Source organism: Bidens hawaiensis, unplaced genomic scaffold, assembly GCF_021521415.1.
Source record: "Bidens hawaiensis isolate Kalapana, Puna unplaced genomic scaffold, B.hawaiensis_p1.1 tig00033879_1, whole genome shotgun sequence".
In the NCBI taxonomy this organism is placed as follows: Eukaryota; Viridiplantae; Streptophyta; class Magnoliopsida; order Asterales; family Asteraceae; genus Bidens; species Bidens hawaiensis.
In genome coordinates, this window is record NW_027495841.1 from 25872 (window position 1) to 48780 (window position 22909).

The window sequence follows — 22909 nt, forward strand, 5'->3', positions numbered from 1 at the left end:
TAAACAACTGAACTAAGCACGGGTTGATTTGTAAACTATGAAAGAAATATATAAACATTTGAAAGAAACATATGAATACATTTCGTATAATTATATAAAAAATAGCAAATATTTAAACACTTGACATTAAATATTTATAAATAGCAATGAACCATTTTGTTCACTTGCCAAAAAGATGTCTTACAATGTCACGAGTCAACGTACTTGTACATTGATGCACGCATTCATCTAGTCCAAAGACAATTCTACCCTCCTAGAAAAATTTCCTTTCAAGCAAACTCAAGAATCATGGATTTGAACATTGACAACAACAAATTCTTCATTGGGTTGAGATAACTTATTGTCCATGCTTGAACTAGATGACCCTTCAAATATGACCACACTATTTTCTGAAGTAACCCCTTGTGAGTTCGAACCCATGTTGATCACGGTGGATGATTCAGGAGCTCCCAACGGCTCGTGATGGCCGCCTTTGGATGTGTTGACGACCGAACATCTGCAAAGTGGACATGTGGTGTTTGAATGGAGCCAGTTTCGTATGCATTCGGCATGAAACATGTGTTGGCAGGATGGTATTTGATGTAGCTTTTCGTTCATCTCAAATTCGCCCAAACAAACACAGCACCTTCACATCAAATTTTCATGGAATTCCATTAGATTTTGTGACTAGTTTCATCAAGTCTTCTAAATGCTAAGAGATAAATAGTCCATGGGGGTTTGAATCAAATACAAATTAAATTAACGTGTTAACTGTGAGAATCAGGTAGTGTAGATATATATACAGCAGAGTGTAATTACAACATAGTAGAATTACACTACGATGTAATTATATAATTACACTACTTGTTTATATAATTACACTATTTGATTCTCACAGTTAGCACGTTAATTTTATTTGCACGTTAACTTTCCCTAGTCCATGGATGATTGACATGTTTCATCAATCATATTTGGCTTTTCTTTTTTCAAACCATCATTCTTGTGGAAAATCATTGTAAAAATGTGTGACTTTAGATAAACTATTAATATTTACATAATTGTGTGCTTTCCACATTTTCAGTGAAGATAGTAAGCCAGGTATAATGGTTCAAGAAGTTTGTCACACTAATATGAAGTTGTATGCTTACATTAATTCCTTTGCGTATAAATCTTCGTCGAACGAGATCACAGTAAGCTTATCTTCAAGGTTTACCTTTGGTCCCATTTCGCCCTATACGAATATATAGCCATCAATATTTTATATCCTGGAGAGAGAGAGAGAGAGAGAGAGAGAGAGAGAGAGAGAGAGAGAGAGAGAGAGAGAGAGAGAGAGGATGTTTATACTTACACATTGAGAGGGAGTTGAAGAGTCTTGAGCCCTTGAGGTTCTTAGATGGAATATAGACGAAGACGAAGGATTGCTTCTGCTAAAAGTCCTCTTGAGATAGAACAAGTAAAACAAGAGAAATAGTATTATGGAGAAGAGTATAGGGATGGAAAATATGAAAGCTTGGTATAACTTCATTTGAAGTGCTTGAGAATACAGGTGAGAACTAACACCACTACTTGTACTTGAAGATTGAAGGTACCCCATTGCCTTTGCTTCAAATAACTAACCTAAGATCTATATAAAACAAAAGAGATCATACTTTGGTTTCTATTTTTATAGGTAGTTTTCTTGATTGAGCACAAATCAAGTTAGAAAGTATTGAAAGAAAGAGAAAATGAGTGTAGTATGGCTTGTGCTTCAAAGATATATAAGCAATGAGAAAAGATACTTAACTAAAGACACCCTAGTGGATTGCCTGTTTCTTGATTTAGAACCTGAGTGTTTGAATGCAAGTGAAAGTTAGAATCTTTTGGTGGACAAATGTTGGGTATTATATGGGATGTGTTTCTAAACATCAATTTTATCAAAGAATAGAAAGAGACGCTTGTTTGGTTTTTACATATGAAACTTGATGAAACCCTAGGGTATGTCAAGTTTCTTGATTGAGTGATGTACAGTTATATGAAACAGTGGAAATTGGAATCTTTTGAGAGAAGAAGAGAAGGTGGTAATGTTTGACTGTTTATAGTAACCAAATGAAATCATATGTCAAGGGTTCAAAGACATGGTTTGATTTTATACATGAGATAAGTTACAAAAAAGCAAGTGGATTCCTTAGTTGGGTGGGTAACCAAGGGATATGATGGATTCAGGTATTGGTGGGTTATATATGTTTGATAAGGTAATTATGGCTGAATTAGATCATATGAAAAGGACAAAAGAGAAAAGCACAACAAAGGTGTGGAATATGATCACTATAAGAAATGGCTTTTGAAATCAAGCAAGAATTCATCAAAGGAAACATGATTATTATTCCCTCTCATGACAAGCTTGTATAACAGGCACTAGGTACCAAGGGACCCTCCAACACTGCACCATTATATATGTATTATGTATATATATAGACAAACAATGCTTATTAATTGTAAAAAAACACCTTTTATTTTAATATCAAAAGCATAGAATATAGGAAGTGCTAACATGAGAAGTGTGTGTATTTAAGTGTGATAAGTATTTACATCCATTTAGATACACAGTTATATATGTAAGTTGAATGTGTAGACACCGTTATTATGAGAAAACTAAATTTTTGTAACCATAACTCATTACAAATATAGCAAATTTGGCGAGGAAAATTGGGTGCACCTTTGTACAGATTAGACGCCCCGCCCGTTGTAATGTGCTACACGCATCGTTATATAGGAGGCCAGACACACCGTTATAATTAACATTACAACTTCTTTAGAAACATCATTCCTATAGTAGAGTTAAACTTACTATTATTATAATCAATAATGAACAACCCCTATCAAAAATGTTGTTTTTCGATCTTTTAAAATTTCAATACAGCAAGAGTGTTATCAAATTGAAGATGGTAAAATTTGGAATTTACAGTGCTATTAATTAGTATTAAATAAAATAACTATATAAAAATTAGTTGAAATTAAAAAATTGATGAAAACATATATAATGAAAAGGGCAAACAGATACGTGTTTTTTTTATTTTATGTATACCCTTACACCATATTTAAGTTATTGTTTTGTAACTTCTTTCAAAAAATATTTTCATTTTCTAATTTATATCTTTTATATGTATTTATACATGAGTCGGACAATGTAAAAACGACTTTTGCGCATTGGTGAGATTATGATAAGAATACATGCATTCATTGTAATTGTTTCATTCAGTGGCGGAACCAGAACTTTTTGACTGGGGGGTCATAATAGAATTGTTATGCATTCTTAATCCCTTATTAGTAACCGCACATCAGTTACTTCTTTTACTAATAATAATTAGTAATTGTAGCATTTGATGTCTCGCCTCTTGTTGTCTAAATTAGTCTTAATTAACTCTATCGGAAAAGAGAACTTCGGATAGTAGTGGTAATTAACTGGTTTACGTAAGGCATGGGCAACAATAGTTTAATCTTTCAATTATTTAACTATTCTCAACTTATTGTATCACTATTATTTTCATTGGCAGTTAACGATTTTACGAAGTCTTGATATTGGGATTTGGGTTTGTTTAACAAAGAATATTCAAATAAGCAATTTTTACAATATAACAATAATAATAGAACTATGACAAACTTTTAGATAATATATTAACCCAGAAAAATAATCTATGAGATAAATACTTGTGAATAAAAGTATAACACCAAAGGAAAACATAAGTTTGACCAACATACCTCATAACAAAAATCGAGGTAAGGTTAATCAAGATTCAAGAGGGACAAATGCAGCAGACTAGCCATGCAACGGAGCAAGCATCAAAATGACTTGTCGGCAAAAGGGTTAGGTTAAAAGAAAAAAAATAATAAGTTTTTGAACTGGGCTTTGGTAAATAAAGAAAGTTGTTTAAAAAAGCCCATCAAAGACAAATATTATGTAAATATTAAGTCCATAACAATTGTCTTCTCCGTTAACTCTTTACTGTCCTGGGTCATGAACACGTCGCCGGAGTGTTGCGTCGCCGCCACAGGCCGGAATATCTTTGAGTATAGCAACTCTTCTTCTCATTTTCAACTTTTAAGTCCTGTCTTCATCTTAATCTAAAGGGTCAAACAGTGTTTTTCCCCATTGATTGACTACTCAGTAGGCTAGAGATTTCGCCGGCCGGAGGGTCAGGTGACCCTCCTGACCCCCCTTTAAATCCGCCCCTGGTTTCATTTGTTCAGGTGTTGGTCATGAGAAAACGTAGACACGGTCTTTTGCTGTTAGACGCACCATCATAATTGGTTAGGGATGACAATGAAACCCGAACCAGATAGGAATACCCGAAACCCGACATAAATGGGATGTGTAATACCGGACCCATTAGGGTTTGGGATGGCCCGGACGGGTTTGGGATTGGTTTTAAAATTTCTCGCGGGTTTGGGACGGGTTTAGGATTTCTAATATACTCGATACCCGACCCGATTACCCGATAACACAAACTCATTTACCCGATTATATACCCGATGTACCTGATATAGCTTATTATATTATATAGGGGTGTGTTAACGTACAATAATGACTTTAGGTACGCGACATTCCAGAACGTTTGATTAAAAAACGCGCGGTGGCAATTTCGTAAATAACCCAACAGTAGTTCACGATCAAAATTCGTCGATTACAAATCAACTCTGATCCAAATTCGGAACTTGTCGCTCAATCTAATCCAATTTCTAAACTCTAATCACAGCTTATAGTATGAAATCTCAAAAGTCAAAAACCAAAATTGAAATAGAACGGCACTGAACATTAAAAATCTTCAAATTGATCAAAAATAGATGATTTAATCAACCGAATTGATGTGTAAGAGACTTTAGAATCATCAATCGATTATGAAAATACAGATTAACACACTTAATTGAGCTATTATTAGGGTTCATGTTTAAACGTTCTACTCAAAGTTTATACGTTCTGACCAAAATAAACACCAAAATGATGATTTTAATCAATCGAATTGATGTGTAGAAGTATTTAGAATCATCAAACGATTATGGGATTGCAGAAATAACGCACTCAATCGAGCTCTTATTAGGGTTCAAAATGTTATGTTTAAACGTTCTGAAACAAAACTGAAGACCTATAAACGTTCTGATACGTTCAATGAAGTTCTGGGTGTTAAAAAAATGAACATCTTTAAACGTTCTAATACTTTCAATGAAATTCTGGGTGTTCAAAAATCACGAAGATCTTTAAACGTTCTAAGAAGTTTTGGGTGTTGAAAAAAGTTTAGAAGTTCTGAACTTCTAAACTAACAAAAAAAAATTAAACACCTGAAGTTCAGAACTTCTAAACAGAACTTCTAAACTAACAAATGTTAAATGTTGTGTTTTTTCAAATGTTAAACCTTTAAACGTTCAGGCAAAAAAGTTTAAACGTTCAAGCAAAAGAGTTTAAACGTTCAGGCAAAAGAGTTTAAACGTTCAGGCATAACCCACTAAAAATTGAAAAAATTAATCGACCGAATCTTCAAATTGATGATTAATTTGATCAATTTAAAGGTTAATTGATGAATTAGGTTCATCAATTTCAATTTCAATTTCAATTTTATCAAAATATTAACAAACCTGTGAACAAATAATAGACGACGATGTATGATGATTGTGGATGGTGGCTTCGACAATGGGCGAAATCGTTGTACGATGAAGATTGCTGAATGGTGACGATGAAGGTGGACGGAATCGATGGGAGCAGTGGATCAGATTTGACGAAAATTACAAAACTGCCATCACGTTAAATTGAAGATCGACGGGTATACAAGTCGCGTACGTATTGTATGATAAATCATTATTGTATTGGATCCTTTATCATATTATATATATATACTATATTCCAAATATATTATTTGTTGAAACTTGTTTATGTTAATTATTTGAAATATTTTATCTTTATGGTAACCATGTTTGTAATCAATTAGTTATATTTTGTCAAAACCCGGCGGGTTTTGAGCCGTGTATACCCGACGGGTATTTTATCAAAACCCGATAAGAAACCCGAAACTCGATGGGAAAACCCGAAACCCGACAGGTAATTACCCGATTAAAACCCGACGGGTTTGGAACGGACTTTAATTACCGGGTATGGGTTTCGGAATACCTAAACCCGACCCATTACCATCCCTATAATTGGTTTTGATATAATCATGTGACTATTTTAGACACGTCGTTATAATCATGGTCCATCAACATTTTCTAGAAAAGATTGTCTTTTCAAACATAATACTCTCTTTGTCCCATTTTAAATGTTTATTTTTTCATTTTTGTTTGTTATAATTTAAATGTCATTTCTATACATATAAATTCAATTTCCAATTGTGCCCTATACTTAAGCAAAAAAGTAGTGGATTTTTTAGGCAAGGAAGAAAAATGGTTTTTAGCCATAATAACTTAAAGGATATTATTGTCATTTTACAACTCATAAAATAAAATGATTAAACATTTATTAATTTGTGTGTTTTGGGTCCCATGACATTTAAAATGGGAACGGGGGTGGGGGGGGGGGGGGGGGGAATATTAAACTCAAATTAAATGTTAAGAATTTTTAATTTTATGCTACAACTATTTAAGAAAATAGAACAATATATAAAGATTATTATTATTATTATTATCAAAAATTCAAAAAATAGGTGGACTGAATTTAAATGAAAAGACGAGGGGTGTTACTCTTTTACCTTCGTTTAACTCATTATTTACGAATTTGTCAATTTCTAGATACTAATCACTACAAGATTTTGATAATTATCCTAATTATTCTCACACTTGTTTGGAAATATTGTATTATATCTCTATGTGTATGTATATGAAACATCACATCATGGTGTTAATGTAGCACCAAAAACCCATGTAGAATAATCATGTTTGGTGCACTATCTTATATGATGCTTATTCACTAGTTGATCTTGGGTTGGCATTAAATTAACATATACAATAGAGAATGCAATCTCTTGTGGGCATACCTTGTTCTCGTTGGACATAGATTTTATGCTCTTCTTTTCATAGCATATCAATTACACGAATATAATTATGTGACTTGTTTAATCTTTATTGACTTATTGAAGCTCAATTGTACGAAAGTATATTTAACATATATGTATGCATGTATGCATTTGCAGATAAATAGAATGTGCATTGATATAGATAAATGTTATTAGTTAATTAGTTGTATCATCAATCTAGGAATTTTAAGAGACTCTATTTGTAGCCTTGTAGAGGAAGTAGGACACGAATGAATGCGATCGTAATTAAGATCATGCAATTAGAGTATCAAACAATTTTTATTTACTTATTTTGTGAATTGCAACTTTCTATTAGAAAAAAACAATGCCACCGAACTCCTGCTGACAAGAAGCTAGCAACACAGACAGAACCCACAATTACATCATAGGCAACTTCCGCTTGTTCCAATCTATATCCATGTATTTAGATATGCTCTTAATCCATAAAAAGCTCAAAACTTTAATATAACTGAGAATATCTCGGATCTTTATACGTTTATTGGAGAAAATCCAATTATTCAAGGACTTTTAAATGCATCAACATGCAACCATAATGATGGATTGAACTTTCTATCTCTTTTTCTCAATTTCCAGAACATGTCAATGGACATCGGATATGTCTTGAATTGAGAAGGTGAAAATGGAAGGAATGTTACACCACGAATTAGTGCTTTGCCAAACGACCAAGGCAACATAACACAAAGTGAACATGTGATCAGTGGCGGAACCAGGAATTTACCGCTAGAGGGTCAAAATAAAAACGTTTTGCATACATTAGTGAACATCATGGCTTAAGTAAACGGTGCCTTCATTAATCATTGTCTCAATTTTTGTTCTTTAGTATTGATAGAGTAATAGTTAATTGGTTTATGTAAAGTGGGATCACATAAAATTTATTTTTAATAATTCAACAACTTATAGGTATTTTTAATTATTTTTAAACATGAAAATAGTAACAAAAAAATATGAAAAGTATAACTAAAGAACAACTCCTGTCAAAGAAGGTAGTCGATACCTTTCGAAACCTAAGCCCTTTCTTTTCTAGTGCATTTTTAGTTTGATTGTAGCTAGCACGCTTGACTAAGAAGATAAAGAGCAATTTTTTTACTTTGGTTAGTAAAGTCAAGTTTTTAGCCTTATTTTGGAGGTTTAAGGTTTATGATGGATAAGTTATATAATATAAATTAACTTAATAAAAGATCCGATAAAATTAGAAACAAAATATATATATTTTTGGTTAATATAAAGTAAGCAAAATAATGAAAGATATATCTAGAGTTTTTTACCAAAATGGGTGTAGTTGAAATAAATATTTACCAATTTAGTGTATTTTGAAAACTATTTACCAAAATAGGTATATTCTTGAAACTTGTTTGTCTCTCTCCTATTATAATTGGATAAACCAAATTCACTATATTTAAACTAAAATAATGCTTAAATAAAATTAAATAATATAGAATACTGCTATTTTTTTAATTATTTATTGTAATTAGTTTAGCTGTCATTTAATCATTTATTTAAATATTATCATACGAAAAATCATGATTAAAAAATAATATACTCATTTTAATTGACCCAAAAAAACCCACAATTATTCTTTCTTAAGATTATTTTAATCATCCTAACAAGTTATTTTCTTTTAAAATAAATAATCTACCGTATTAAAAAAACAATTTAACGTATTAGTATTGTTTTCTTATATATGAAAGTCTGTTTGTTATCCTAATTAATATTATCATAACAACCAGAAGCTGGGTGAAGATTAGGGTCTGTTAAGTTTTTTTCTTTTATATTTTTCAAGTTATCTTATTCTTATTTTTAATATAGTGGACGTGGCCACACCTGAAAAATATTTTTCAATTTTTAATTAACTCTCTTTTTTGAATAAATATCTTTTGAGTTTTGTCTATCATTTGGTGTATGTGCTAGTGTGCGAGTTTTGTGATGTAAGTTTGACGTTACATATTAAAAATAATAATGAAATGTATACGTTTTGATAAATTTTTGCTTACACTACGACTATATTTTTTTTTTGGTTTTCTCTTTCGTTTGTTGTAGCGGGTGTATCGAAATCGAAAATTATACTACTTTCATATCATATAATTAACATTTAACCAAATGTCTTTTAATAATTTTCAAATGTTTTTTGCATTTTCGTTTTTTAAGCACCGCAAATAACCGAATCGATACCTTTAGCTTTCATAATGCTCGAGTAACGTAAAACCATCATATTTCTAATATTAAACATATCCTAATAGTTAAAATATTAATAGAAAAATAACATTGAATTGAGTTAATAAATGCACGAACAACAAAAAGAAAATCATTTTAGTTCGAAATTACAAAAGGCAAGGTTGTTAGTTTCATATTATTATATAATATTTTTGTGAATAAAATTATTATTTTAACATTATTTTAGTTTAAATATAGTGAATTTGGTTTATCCAATTATAATAGAAGAGAGACAAACAACTTCCAAGAATATACCCATTTTGATAAATAGTTTTCAAACTACACCAAATTGATAAATATTTATTCTAACTACACCCATTTGGTAAAAAATTCGATATATCTAAACCAAATGTAAGGCTGAGGGGTGTGGAGCGCTAGAAAGGGCGCAAGAGGCCAGTCGCTCGCGCCCCGGGGCGCGAGCACCACACCACCGAGGCGCGAGAGGGGCGCGAGCGCGGAAAAAGAGGCAGGCGCAAGGGGGTTCGCGGGACCTGTGCGGCGTAAATGGGCTTGGGAATGGTGAAAAGAGCCGTTGGAGTCTTAAAAATGAGCCGTTGGCTCTTTATTTAATAAAAAAAAAATTTTTTTTTTCTCTATATATATCTATATCAAATACAAACCAACACCAATATAAAACATACAATTTTCTCTCTATTAAACCTATATCAAACCCAAACCAACACCAATATCACATACCAATATCACATACCACACCCAAAACCCAAAATCACCCCATCTTCCAAACCTTTTTTTAAAAACATGGCTGGAAATTGGTACCCAAACCTAGATTCAGATTACAGTTACGACGATTTATGGTCGGCACCGGACCAAGCGATGTTTTATTCGGGGTCGCAACAACCATCCGGCTTTCAACCATCCAACATACAACCGTCTCCTAACTTTGTAGTTCCGGAGACACAAGAACCAGAAGGTGATTTCGGGTCGGTGGACCGAAATCAGAAAATTTGTCGGCTTGTTTACTAATCTGTTCAACAGGAACGCCGGTCGTATGAGACCAAGTGGCAGTGATGATTTGGCGGTTTATAATTTCACTGTCGAAGAGTGGAAGCAGGAGTGCCTGCGGAGGTATGGGACGGTGAAGACGTGGGACGATGTAAAGGTGTGGGAGAGGTTGAGAAGGTGTTCTAAGTGGGTTGAGCTGGTGGCGCCGGACGTTGATGCGGAAGTAGGGCCGAAACGGACTAAAACTAGTTCGTCTGGAGCGTACAGCACTTCCGCCGGGTCGGATTGCCGGGTTGGATTCGACCTAAACGTTGCGGTGGAGAAAACGTCTTCACCGCCGAGGAGGCGGCCATTGGGAAGGGACGCCAGGGGCAAAAAACCGGCTGAGGGGGAAGCCGTAAACATCAACGATCTTGTTGAATCCCTCAATAAATTCAACAAAACCATGGAGGTGGTCTCTAATGACAAAAAGGAAAAAAAAAGAATGAGAGATTTGGAATTCCTTACAAGAGACTTCAGTAACCTAAATCCGGTCGACCAAATGCTGATGGAAAAACAAAAGGAACGTATCCGGAAGAGGTTGATCGAAGAAGACCAAGCCGAAGAATAAGAATAATGTTTTTTTTAGTACTTTAATTTTTTTTTAGATATTAATGTGTTTTTTTAATTAATGTGTGTTTTTTTAAATAATTTTTGAGTTTTTTTAATAATACGTTTTTTTAATACATTTATAAAAAAATAAAAAAAAAACCGCTCGCGCCCCCTCTCGCGTCCCTCCACACCATGTCCCGGGGCGCGAGCACCACTACCAACACTCATCTTATCAAGTTTCTCTCTCTGCCACACGTCACAATATTATTGGCTGGCGCCCCCACTCGCGCTCCCTCTCGCGCCCCACACACCCCTCAGCCTAAGGCTGAGGGGTGCGGAGCGCTAGTCAGGACGCGAGAGGGAGTTCGCTCGCGCCCCGGGGCGCGAGAGCCACACCACCGGGGCGCTAGAGGGGCGCGAGAGGGGCGCGAGAGCGGAAAACGAGGCTGGCGCCAGGAGGCTCGCGGGACAGGTTGAGCGTGAGGGGTGTCTTGGGATGCAAAATAGAGCCGTTGGGGTTTAAGCTGGGTGTCTTGGGAATGTTTCAGCATATATATATATATATATATATATATATATATATATATATATATATATTCGTGCAGAAAAGCTTCAATTCAACCACCGAGTGTAGGTGACGCCGATGGTGGTGGAGGTTACGGTGGTGGTGAGGAGGAGGAGAGAGAGTGAAGGTGCCATGGTTTTGACCGGATTCCGGTGGAGGTTACGGTGGTGGTGAGGAGGAGGAGAGAGAGTGAAGGTGCCATGGTTTTGACCGGATTCCGGTGGAGGTTACGGTGGTGGTGAGGAGGAGGAGAGAGAGTGAAGGTGCCATGGTTTTGACCGGATTCCGGGTTGAGAAATTCCGGTTTTGACCGGATTCCGATTGAGTTTTTGAAGACCGGATTCGTTGAGGTTTTGACCGGATTCCGATTGAGTTTTTGAGAAATTCCGGATTCGTTGGGTAATACATTTATAAAAAAAAAAAAAAAACCGCTCGCGCCCCCTCTCGCGCCCCTCCACACCATGCCCCGGGGCGCTATCACCACTACCAATACCCATCTTATCAAGTTTCTCTCTCTGCCACACGTCACAATATTATTGGATGGCGCCCCCACTCACGCCCCCTCTCGCGCCCCCCACACCCCTCAGCCTAATAGTAAACATAGGAGAAAAGACTGCTATTTAGCGCCTGTCAACTCTTGTATCGAAAAGAATACAATATATTAGGGTGTATTTTATTCCCATGTAAAATTACTTTTTCGCCGTCTTCTCTTCTTCCCCTTCAAGCTTCAGTAACAAAGAGTTTTCCCGGCTGCCGGAAAAGCCACAAATCGGATTCAGGCTTCTCTTTTTCCACTTAAGAAACTCAAAGAAGGATAAAACAGAGGGTCAAACCGAACGAATGATTCCCGGTTGCATTAACATACGGTTTAGCCGGCCGGAGGGTCAGGTGACCCCCCTGGTTCCGCCGATGCATGTGATCAACAGACTCTCCACACATACCCGAACATGTGATCAGTCAGACAATAATCAAGGACAGTTTATGTAAATATGCAAACGTATAAATACCATTATAAACTCTAATTTTAATTCACAATTACGCAACTATTCTTTAACTTTAGACTTTAGATATTCCTCTTGAGACGTGGTATCAAAATGGGCCACCAATTAAAGATTCTCTACATTTCTATTCCTAAATTTCATTGCTTTAATAATTCAAGTTAATAAGTATGTTTGTGTAAAACGTGTTGTTGGGATTTGGGAATATTATAAAATTAATAAAACAGATTATTTATTTTTTGGTAAAGAAAATAGAAACCTTAAATGTTTGTAATAGTTTGGTGGTTTTACGACTCGCAACGTGGTGTGATCAATATGGTCGTAAAGGTATCTACGTTTCACATCGGTTGATTCCATGGAACACGCCGGTCCTCATTCCTATTGAAAGTTGCAAAGAAGGTGACAGATCAAAGGTTTATGACTTTTCGATTAGCGGGTACCAACGAACCTATATAACTCTACATAGAGGTGTCTATTCCGTAGGGTCCATGTACATTCTAAGAATCACAAATTGTCTATATATAATAGTGATCAACAACCGTTAACTCTTCATATAAGTGTTTATTTTGACAAAGTGCCAGTAAAAGTGAGCCCGAATACATGCTGTCCGGATAGGTCGTTGGGTTTTGAACACACTAAAAACTTTGTTTATTTTCACAAGAGATTACTAGATACTAGATTATTATGTTGTAGTTGGTACCATACATAATTTCTAGTTACATGAAATCATTGAAAACATAGCAAGTCAAATAGACTTATAAGTTATAACCGGTCATACGTTTGTTGTGTGTCTAGGGAAGCCACAAACCCAAAACATTAGCCGATGGCACAAAATATCATCTATTTTTTTTACGTTTGTATGATAAAACAGATATCCTTTTAGTAAAATATGGTATAAGCACCTTCCGTCAAAAAATTATTATGTCTCCACAAAATGATATATTATAGCTATCTTCATTTGAACCATGGGCAAAATTACTTTAAAATAGAGAACCTTAAAACCATCAAGTATTAAATATGAAAATTATCTTTTGCTATTGTTTAATGTTACAACTATTTAATGAACACAAGACATGTAGGTAGAAAAAAGCGTGGTAAGGTAATTGGTTGGTCTATATAAAAAAGCAAAACGAATTATAAACTCCAACAACATTGTATGGTTACAAATCAAGCTTTTAGCTGGCATAAAGTGATTCGGAACTTGTCTTAGCATCAATGGCATGGGACCATGGGCCACCTTTTTTTATTTTTTTTATTTTATATTGATTTTAGTGTATGATTAGGTTATGAGTAGCGTGTGCTGCTTGACACAAAAGGTGAAGTTTTCTTACCTAACAAGCTATGTTTTAGAAAATATATAATATATTAATGAGTAAAGTGCCATTTTCGTCCTTGTGGTTTGACAAATAATGCGAATTTAGTCTAAAAAGTTTATTTTTTGCATATGGACCCTCCACGTTTCCCAGTTCTTGCCAATTACATCCAAATTACTAACTCCGTTAAATTAAATCGTTAAGTAAGGGGTAGACATGACTTTTCACTATTTCTTTATTATAATACTTATTTTAGTGAACTGCGGTTTTCGTCCTTGTGGTTTGTCCAAATATGCGGCTTTAGTCCAATAGTTTCAAGTTTGCAATTTTCGTACTTCTAGTTTCATTTAACTTGCAATCAAACCCGAATTTATTAACCTTATTAATTTTGGTTGTTAATCCATTCGCGTGCCCCTCATGTGACGACCAGTTTTGTCGTTTCTCTCCCTAAATAAACTTCAGTCCTAATTCGCAAGCTCCCTAACGTGAGGGGCTGAGGTGTATTTGGGGATAAAGGAAAAAACAAGGAACAAAACTGCCCCTTACGTGAAGGGCGCACTAAAATAACGACCAGACTTAACGATATTAGGGAATTCGGGTTTAATTGCAAGTGAAATGAAGCCATTGGAAAGAAATTGCAAATTGGAAACTACTGGGCTAAAACTGCAAATTTGGACAAACTAGAGGGACGAAAATTGCAGTTAAAATAAGTATTATAATAAAGAAAGGGTGAAAAGACATGTCTACCCCTGACTTAACGATTAAATTTAACGGTGTTAGTAATTTTGATGTAATTGGCAAGAACTGGGAAACGTGGAGGGTCCATATGCAAAAAATAAACTTTTTAGACTAAATTCGTATTAATTGCCAAACCACAAGGACAAAAATGACACTTTACTCTATATTAATTAAACATTATCAACAAGCTAGACCCATGCCATGGACCTAGGACTATATCAAAACTAGGTGCGGTCTAAAACCGTAGATTTTCTACACCATCTTCGAATCACTACTAGACTCTTCTTGTTCACAGAGATCAAAGGCGACAAATTCTCAACATTTCCGACAAATGGATTGATCCGGATTCTTTTATTGCTATAGCGCTATATAGACTAAAGTAAATGATTTCACGAAAAAAATGAATTCAAATACATAAAATCCTTGTTATATAAAGAAAATTTTTGATTATCATTGTAGTTATATGATTTTGTAATCATTTTTAACACATTAACAATTTATAAACAACTAAAAAAATTGTGTTTATGAACACACCAAAATATTACTCATTTTAATATATTGTATGCAAAGGCAAAAAAATATGGGTGCACCATACAAGCATTCCATTATGTGACAACAACATGACATATATGACTAAAACTTTCAAGAACTCTAAAAAAAAAAGATTTGAGGACCATAACTCTTCTTATTTGCTTCACTAGGCTAAGACTAGAAAAGAAATATAGAACTAACACTCCCACTTCCTTATTTTGGCGGTAGATGACCTCATGACATATCTGCCATCAAAACTTTTAACATAAGTTGCACTCGAAGCCATCTGATTATATACGCCTCTTTAAAAAGATGTAAACTTATTAACTTAGTTAATTACATTAAACAAAATTAATAATTCAAGATTTGTAATCCTCGCTTTACTTTTCATGGCATACATAAGAAAGCACTGGGTTCTAACGTCACGTCTATTCGGTTTATAATTACTAAAGTTAAGGTTTATGGCTTAATCGAAGTTAAGTCAATAGAGTCATTGTCCTCATATTGTGCTCTTGACTCAAAAGTATGTAATGCCAACAAAGCAAGGGATTATGTATGGGATTCCATGTCATGTGCATGCATACAAAAATGATTTAAAAGAAAGGGCGGAAACAAAGTAGCAATGTCTTTTTGTGAGATCCAATAAAACATAATTTATAAGGTGATCTATAAACGTTCGAATTGAACAGTACCACTTATGTTGTAAACAAAGACCGAGTGACCTTAATTAATAGCTCAACTCTTTTCTAAAGTGGGTGTGTCAATTATACAAACATTTTAATTTCTCATTCTGTGTGCTAGCTGCATCTTTAGTTATGGTTTATGCAAGTAAGTGGCTGTTTGTTTACATTCTGATTCATTCAGACTTCAGACTGTTTGGTTCTATTTAAAAAAACATCTGAATGGTTAAAATTAGGCTTGAATCATTCAGTCTTGTTGTTGTTGCTGAATGGTACAGAGGCTCATTCAGACCTGACTCATTCAGATATGAATGAACCAAACAACCACTAAATCAGACCACAATCACATCTTTCTTTCACCTAACTCACTATATATATGGGACCTGCAATTATAGATATTTTTTTTTTCAGTTTTATAACAACCAGAGTCCTTTTTTTGCGTTTTTATAATAATGTTAGCTGCTTTGAAGCAAAGTTGCTAGTACAAGTGTTTGAAATGTTAATAATAGAAACCACACTACTAAACATAGTCTCAAAAATGCGTACGGTGATTTTGTACAAGTTGAGATAGGTTCGGTTGACCTAAAACATATTTCACTAGATGAAAACACACACATAATTATGTGCCAAATATGACTCCTGATAGAATATTATTTCAATAATAACTTACTTGACTGAAATGATTCAGCAACGTTTTATACAATAAAAAGTGCACTTTTGGAGACTTTTGATCCATTCTAAAACATTACTTTAATTTTTTTTATTTACCTAGTTGACCCATTTGATAGAAAAAGCATAGCCTAAATTACCCATTTATATGTACATGAGTCGAAACTCCAACAAACGCATGAAAACCATAAAAGCTGCACAAACAACATCAAAATGTCTTGTTGTCAAATGCCTCTAAAATGGCCAACTTCTCTACCAAACTGAATGTATCAGATAAGAATATGCACTAAGATACTCATAAACTTGCAAACTCGTCCTGAATTAAACCAAGTATTATTAACTTTAACTTCTTATATCCAACTGAATACATCAGAGATAGTTGCCTATTTATATTACTATGGCAAGGATTAGAAAATTAATGACTTCCTATAAGCAGTTTTAAACTGTTTTGAAAAAATTATGCATCTATTTTATCTTGAATTTTAGATCAAACAATAAGCATCCAGCTACTCATCCATTTTATGTTATTAAACACAAGCATTTTGAACGGTATGATTTGAAAGTTAAAAGTACCAGATAAAATAATTCATTTTGAGTGGTATGATCCTAAATCATTTTTATATAGGAAACTAGATTAATGTGGTTTTCGTAACCTTAATATGGAAGTAGATGATCTAATGAGATGCTGGTTAAAAAAAAAAAGATGATCTAATGACATTATGTATCACTGAGTTTTTGAACGCAAGTTGGACCAAAAGTCATTCGCTTGAAGACACGTCTGCCTGGGTGTTAATGTCACGCATCATGCATGTCACCCCAACCCAAGAAGACGTGCCCTCAACCAAATGATTCTGAGCACAACTTGCATTAAAAAAACTCGATCATTCACGGGATTCTATATATCTAAATAGGTGTTGGTCTCACTATATTTGTTTTTCTTCTTAACGCAGTATGCAAGTGGGTTGACACTCCTGTAGAACATCTCCACCTACATGCTACCCTAGCAACAAGCAACTGTAAAAAGCTGTAAACTAATTAATTAATTAATCAACCACTAAATGGAACTAATAATTCAAGATTTGTAATTCCCACTTCCCTTTTCATGGCATACATCGAAAAGCACTCAACTTTTAATGTTACGTCTATTCAGTTTATAATTATTTAAAGCTATTGTTTATGGCTTAATCAAGTGAAGTCAATAGAGTCATTGTCCTCATATTGTGTTCATGACTCAAAAGTATGTAATACCAACAAAGCAAGGGGATTATGAAAGGGATTCCATGTCATGTACTCATGTGCATACAAAAATGACTTTAAAAAATGGAAAACACAAAGTAGCAAAGTCTTTTCGTGAGGTCCAATAAAACATAATTTGTAAGTTTTGGAATATAGTAGAGTTTTGATATCGAGCTTTGGGTCTGATTTATCTCTATATATTGTAACGTTTACTGAATGGAATGATCAATCAGTTTTTACTATCTTAAAGGTGATCTATAAACGTTTGAATTGAACTCTACTACTGATGTAGTGAAGTAAAGACAAAAAAACTTAGTGACATAAATAAAGTTAATAGCTCAACTCTTTTCCAAAGTGGGTTTGTCAATTATCCAAACCTTTTAATTTCTCATTTTGTGTGCTACATCTTTAGTTCTGATTATGTATGTAAATCATACCCTCAGTCACATCTTTCTTTCGCCTAACACAGTTATGTAAACGGGGCCCGTAAAATGATAATGTTGAACTGTCGAAATGGCGCTAATCATTCTTGAGCATTCTAGAACCTCAATTATAGGTCCTTTTTTGCATTATTGTAATTATGTTAGTTGTTTTGAAGTAATGTTGTATATATTTATATATGGCCCTTATAATTATTTATCTTATTATTGATCATTGACCTAAATAACCTTATGTTTATAACTGGTAAATCCTTGATGGACGGAATTACCCTTACTAACATTAATAGGGTTTCCCCTTGGGTGTATATATAGAGAGCTTATTAGAGAGGTTAATAACTAATGATGAATAATAACACCATAAGAATCATCCCCTACCTCTCTCTCTCAAATCGTGTTCATCAAGAACACCTAATCTCCATCCTAACCATACACCCTAAAGGGGAACTCGATCAGATTAAGAAGATGTCAATCTCAAACATCACTGGATTATCAGGTATTACATATTTCCTTGTTTACATTATATCATCGATTATAGAAACTGATCAACATGTGGTATCAGAGCATGATGTTGATTAATCAGTTTCTTCGATGTCCATAAAAACTGGAATTAAAATAGGAAACGAGTTTTTGATTAAAACCCTTATGTTTACGGTTTTGATCATCATCATAAAACTGATTGGATCTGATGTTCGTATTACTTCTAACGAATTGTTAGGTCTGATTAAAACCTGTTCATTATAAAAACCTGATTATTTTCGAAATCTGTTTTACAAAACTTTCAGATTTCGATTCCAGTATTAAATCTGATAATATAATCGAAAACAGTTTCGTAAAATTCTTGAAACTGTTCTTGTTTTTTTCGAAGATGTTCTTGAAGAACATCATAATTTTCGAAAACTAACCTTAATTAGGATTAACTTGGGAAAATGAAATCTGTTAAAGAGATAATATTATCTCTAAGTTTAATTTCAAAATCTTTTAAATAAAATAAAAGATATAATTTTGAAATCTTATTAAAATTAGAGATAATCTAAAACTTTAAAGAAATAATATTATCTCTAAGTTTAATTTCAAAATCTTTAATATAAAATAAAAGATATAATTTTGAAATCTTGTTAAAATTAGAGATAATCTAAAACTTTAAAGAGATAATATTATCTCTAAGTTTAATTTCAAAATCTTTTAAATAAGATAAAAGATATAATTTTGAAATCTTATTAAATTTTGAGATAATCTAAAACTTTATAACAGAATCTCCCAAATCCCTTAAAATTAGGAAAAGGTTATCAGGTTGATTATTCTTTTCGAATTCTGCTAATGTTGCGAATCAAGGCATCTATTCACAACAACTGGACTCTAATCGCAACAAATGAAATGTTGCAAAATCGCATGATGTTGCGAGAATTACATATTATCTTGCGAGTAACATGTTGCGAATGTCCACTAATTATGTTGCGATCAGAACCTAGCATCACAGAATGTTGCGAAGGGACATATGTTGCGAAAAGTCACTAATGTTGCGAACCTTAAGATGTTGCGAGTATTACTTAAGATGTTGCGACGAGCTAATTTTGCAAGATGTTGCGAGTATTACCTATTGATGTTGCGATCAGCCCATAAAATCACAGGATGTTGCGAGTACTCTTAATCGCAACAATTATGTTGCGAGTGCTTTAAATCGCAACAATGCTGATTACATCACAACAACTCCATTCGCAACATCTCTCATAACAACATCATTCGCAACATCTCTTATAAAACATCAATCGCAACATGACTTATGACTGCACTGTTCGCAACATCTAAAATCCCCTAACCAAATTCGCAACATCACTTCGAAGAAATCGCAACTTTACTTATATCTTACATGTTGCGAAATGATCAGAAACCCTTATATATAACCTAACTGATTAAGGGGCCCTGCTCCGTTAAATTACTTAACTTAAATAACACTTATAGTTCACTTCTGCCCAACGGTGATGTGTAACCTAATATTGTTATTTAAGTCTAATTAAGTATGTCACTTAAAAGTGTATGTCCTAACATTATCAGACATTCGCATGACTTTAGTTTTGCTTAACTTAAACAACACTTCATGAGTTCACTTCTGCCCAATGGTGATGTGGTAGCTTAACAAAGTTGTTTTAGTCTAACTAAGCATAGTCATCTAAAAGATGAGTATCCTAAAATTGCTAGATACTCAAATGACATTAACTTTGCCTTAAATACCTTAAATGTCTCAATTCTGCCCAACGGTGATTTGTTACATTTATGTATTGCAAACTTACCTTGTGCATAACAACTTGATTGTTCCAATTCTGCCCAACGGTGATTTGTTACAATTATTTTCGCACAAGAATTTTATACTTAAATATTACATTTTCTGCCCAACGGTGATCTATTTTATTTAAGTATAATAAAATTAATTTTGGTGTTATACTTAAAATTATCACATCTTCATAATGATCCTTACATAATGATCCTTCATTAATGATCCTAATTTCAGTCTGCCTTATTAGATTACCCATAACATAAATCACTCTAAAATTCTTCTATAAAGTTTGAATCTCAAACCTAAATCATCCACTCTTATTACAAAACCTAAGAAGAGTTTTGCTTCTAAAAGGGTCTTATAAAATTTGCCCTTTTGAGTCTTGATTATCCTTAAAGACTTGAAATTCTTACTGCTCATTCTGATAAAAGTATTACAGAAAAACACTTGAGCATAATCAGTGGGATAAATAAATATGTCTCTTATGATAATCAAGAACTCCTTACATGATTCCTATCAGGTGAGCAATTACGGATTCTAAAATTCCTAAGACTAACGGTTTTTTTTTTTTCTATGGAAATAATAGAATCAAAACAATTCCTAAGATGCATGCAAAACACTCTAATTCTAAATAAAAAGGTTAATTGGCATTTGTGAATACATCCTAATATTTAATTCCATGACCCATAAACTGAGAGCTTATACATGGAACTTAATGAAGTCTTTTCAGTGTATTACTTTTCCACCAGTACAATTAGATGCCTTAAGAATCAACTATAACACTCAGAAGTACTAAAGGAAACCGAGTGTGTTGCTAGCAATATATGTACAGGAAAAGGAATGCCTAAAATTGAAAATCAAATGTTATTCACCTTATTACCACTAAACCTTAAAAGAGGATAGTTCTAAAGTCTTGAAACAAAATACAAGTACTGCTTCCAGCTCTAAGTTCTCAAAGGGAAAGTCTCACTGCAAAATCATGCCATTAGACTAGGCACGAGCAAAGAGACTATCCATACCTCAAGGGAACAGTTGGCTAAGAAAGGTAGTTACCAATTAATGATATTTAACTCCACTAATATTAATATCCCTATTAACACATGTTAGTTGAGTTTAGTTTTATACGTTTCCTTATCAGAAATCGATAATAATTAAGATGAGAGTCAGTGACTCATTTAATGTTAAGGTTGTAAGAACCATAAAAGCTGTTTTGTATTAAGCTTTATGATACCTTAAACATTCTAGAGTTTACTCAGAATTTAGTATCAATACTAAAGCTACATTTTGACAGTTATAAGGTTTTAAATGACCAAAACAAAGTCACTACTAACTAAAACTATCATATTATCGGTCGTTATTATCTGAATAGAAACCTTATAAGATAAAACTAAGCGATGCTACAAATTTCACAACCTTTTGTTATCATAGAAATGAGAATTTAACAAAAGATAAATGAGACTTACGTACTTCATCCATTAAGACCAAAATTTTCATGAGAAATCATGACTCGGTTGACAAAGGATGAATTGCCATTAAATCTCATTCTTAGTGATTTGAAAGCATGTGTTAAATGCCCTAAATATAAACTGGATAAAGGGAGTAAGTGAGGTCCACCATAAGTTAAAATTCACTGCTATTAGTGGAGCTTAGAAGAATATCAACTTGTATCTAATCTGTTTCCTACTGGACAAGTTCTTTAAAGAAATCAATTCATATATACTTATCAGTATTCCTTCTAAATATGTCCTTAAAATTTCTTATGAAATATGGACAATAAGGAAATCAAGTCTAAACTGTATGAAAGTTTCCTATGACATGAATCGCCAAAACTTGTATGGAGTTTTAGAGGCCTAAAAGATCAGTGGGAGCACTGAGTGTCCTTATATGCAAGAGATGGGGGAGAAACAACTTAATCTACCTCATAAAACATCCCTTGTATAAGACACTGCTCCATTATATCTTGTCTCCTTAACATTTAATGCTACTCCTAACAAATTTTGTTGGATACCTAAATATGGGAAAACTTAGATTTCTTACCAAGACTAATTAATATAATCCTCAATTAGAATTTATTGGTCTTCTGATGTTGACCCTAAGCATGCTGAATTCTTACATATTTCTAAGGTCAGTAGGAGCAGTAAAAGTCCTTATCATAACTTGGCTAAGTACAAGACGCGGGGGGAGAGATTGTCGCTTACTTTAACTCCGATTACACCTCTTGTACACCATACTGCACCAACTCTTACATACTTAGAAACTAATATTGCTCCTAATATACCTGAAAATATGAAACTCCTTATAAACCCAATAATCAACTCAGGAGGTCATCTAGGTCTCAAAGGCCTACTAACTTTGATGATTATGTACCCTACCTGACTAAAGATTAAATGGATTTTGGAAGGTTTAATGATCCTACCTCTTCTAATTAAACCATTAGTATCAATCAATCTTCTAAAATAGTATAACGTTTGGGATTTGGTTGAATTACCTAAAAGGTAGTCATTACTAAACTAAATCTGAATGAATAACGTTAATACACTAAAGGTATGATTGATTGATAAAGGTATACTCAAGAGGGAATAAATTATCAAAGAACCTAGTTCCTTGTCTTACAAAAGGTTACTTTGAGGATCATCACTGTTCTAGTAGCTTATAATAATTTAGAGCT

The 22909-nt window shown here is 33.6% G+C and overlaps 1 protein-coding gene across 1 annotated transcript; it reads right to left on the bottom strand.

Annotated features, from left to right (window-relative positions):
* Window positions 1-183: 183 nt before the first annotated feature.
* Window positions 184-2443, bottom strand: LOC143585542 (putative E3 ubiquitin-protein ligase RHA4A). The gene is made up of 3 exons (XM_077067302.1): window positions 1328-2443; window positions 1128-1210; window positions 184-625 (listed from the first exon to the last, which is right to left on the bottom strand). The coding sequence occupies exons 1-3, from the start codon at window positions 1571-1573 to the stop codon at window positions 280-282; spliced, it is 675 nt and encodes a 224-aa protein (XP_076923417.1). The 5' UTR covers window positions 1574-2443; the 3' UTR covers window positions 184-279.
* Window positions 2444-22909: the final 20466 nt, after the last annotated feature.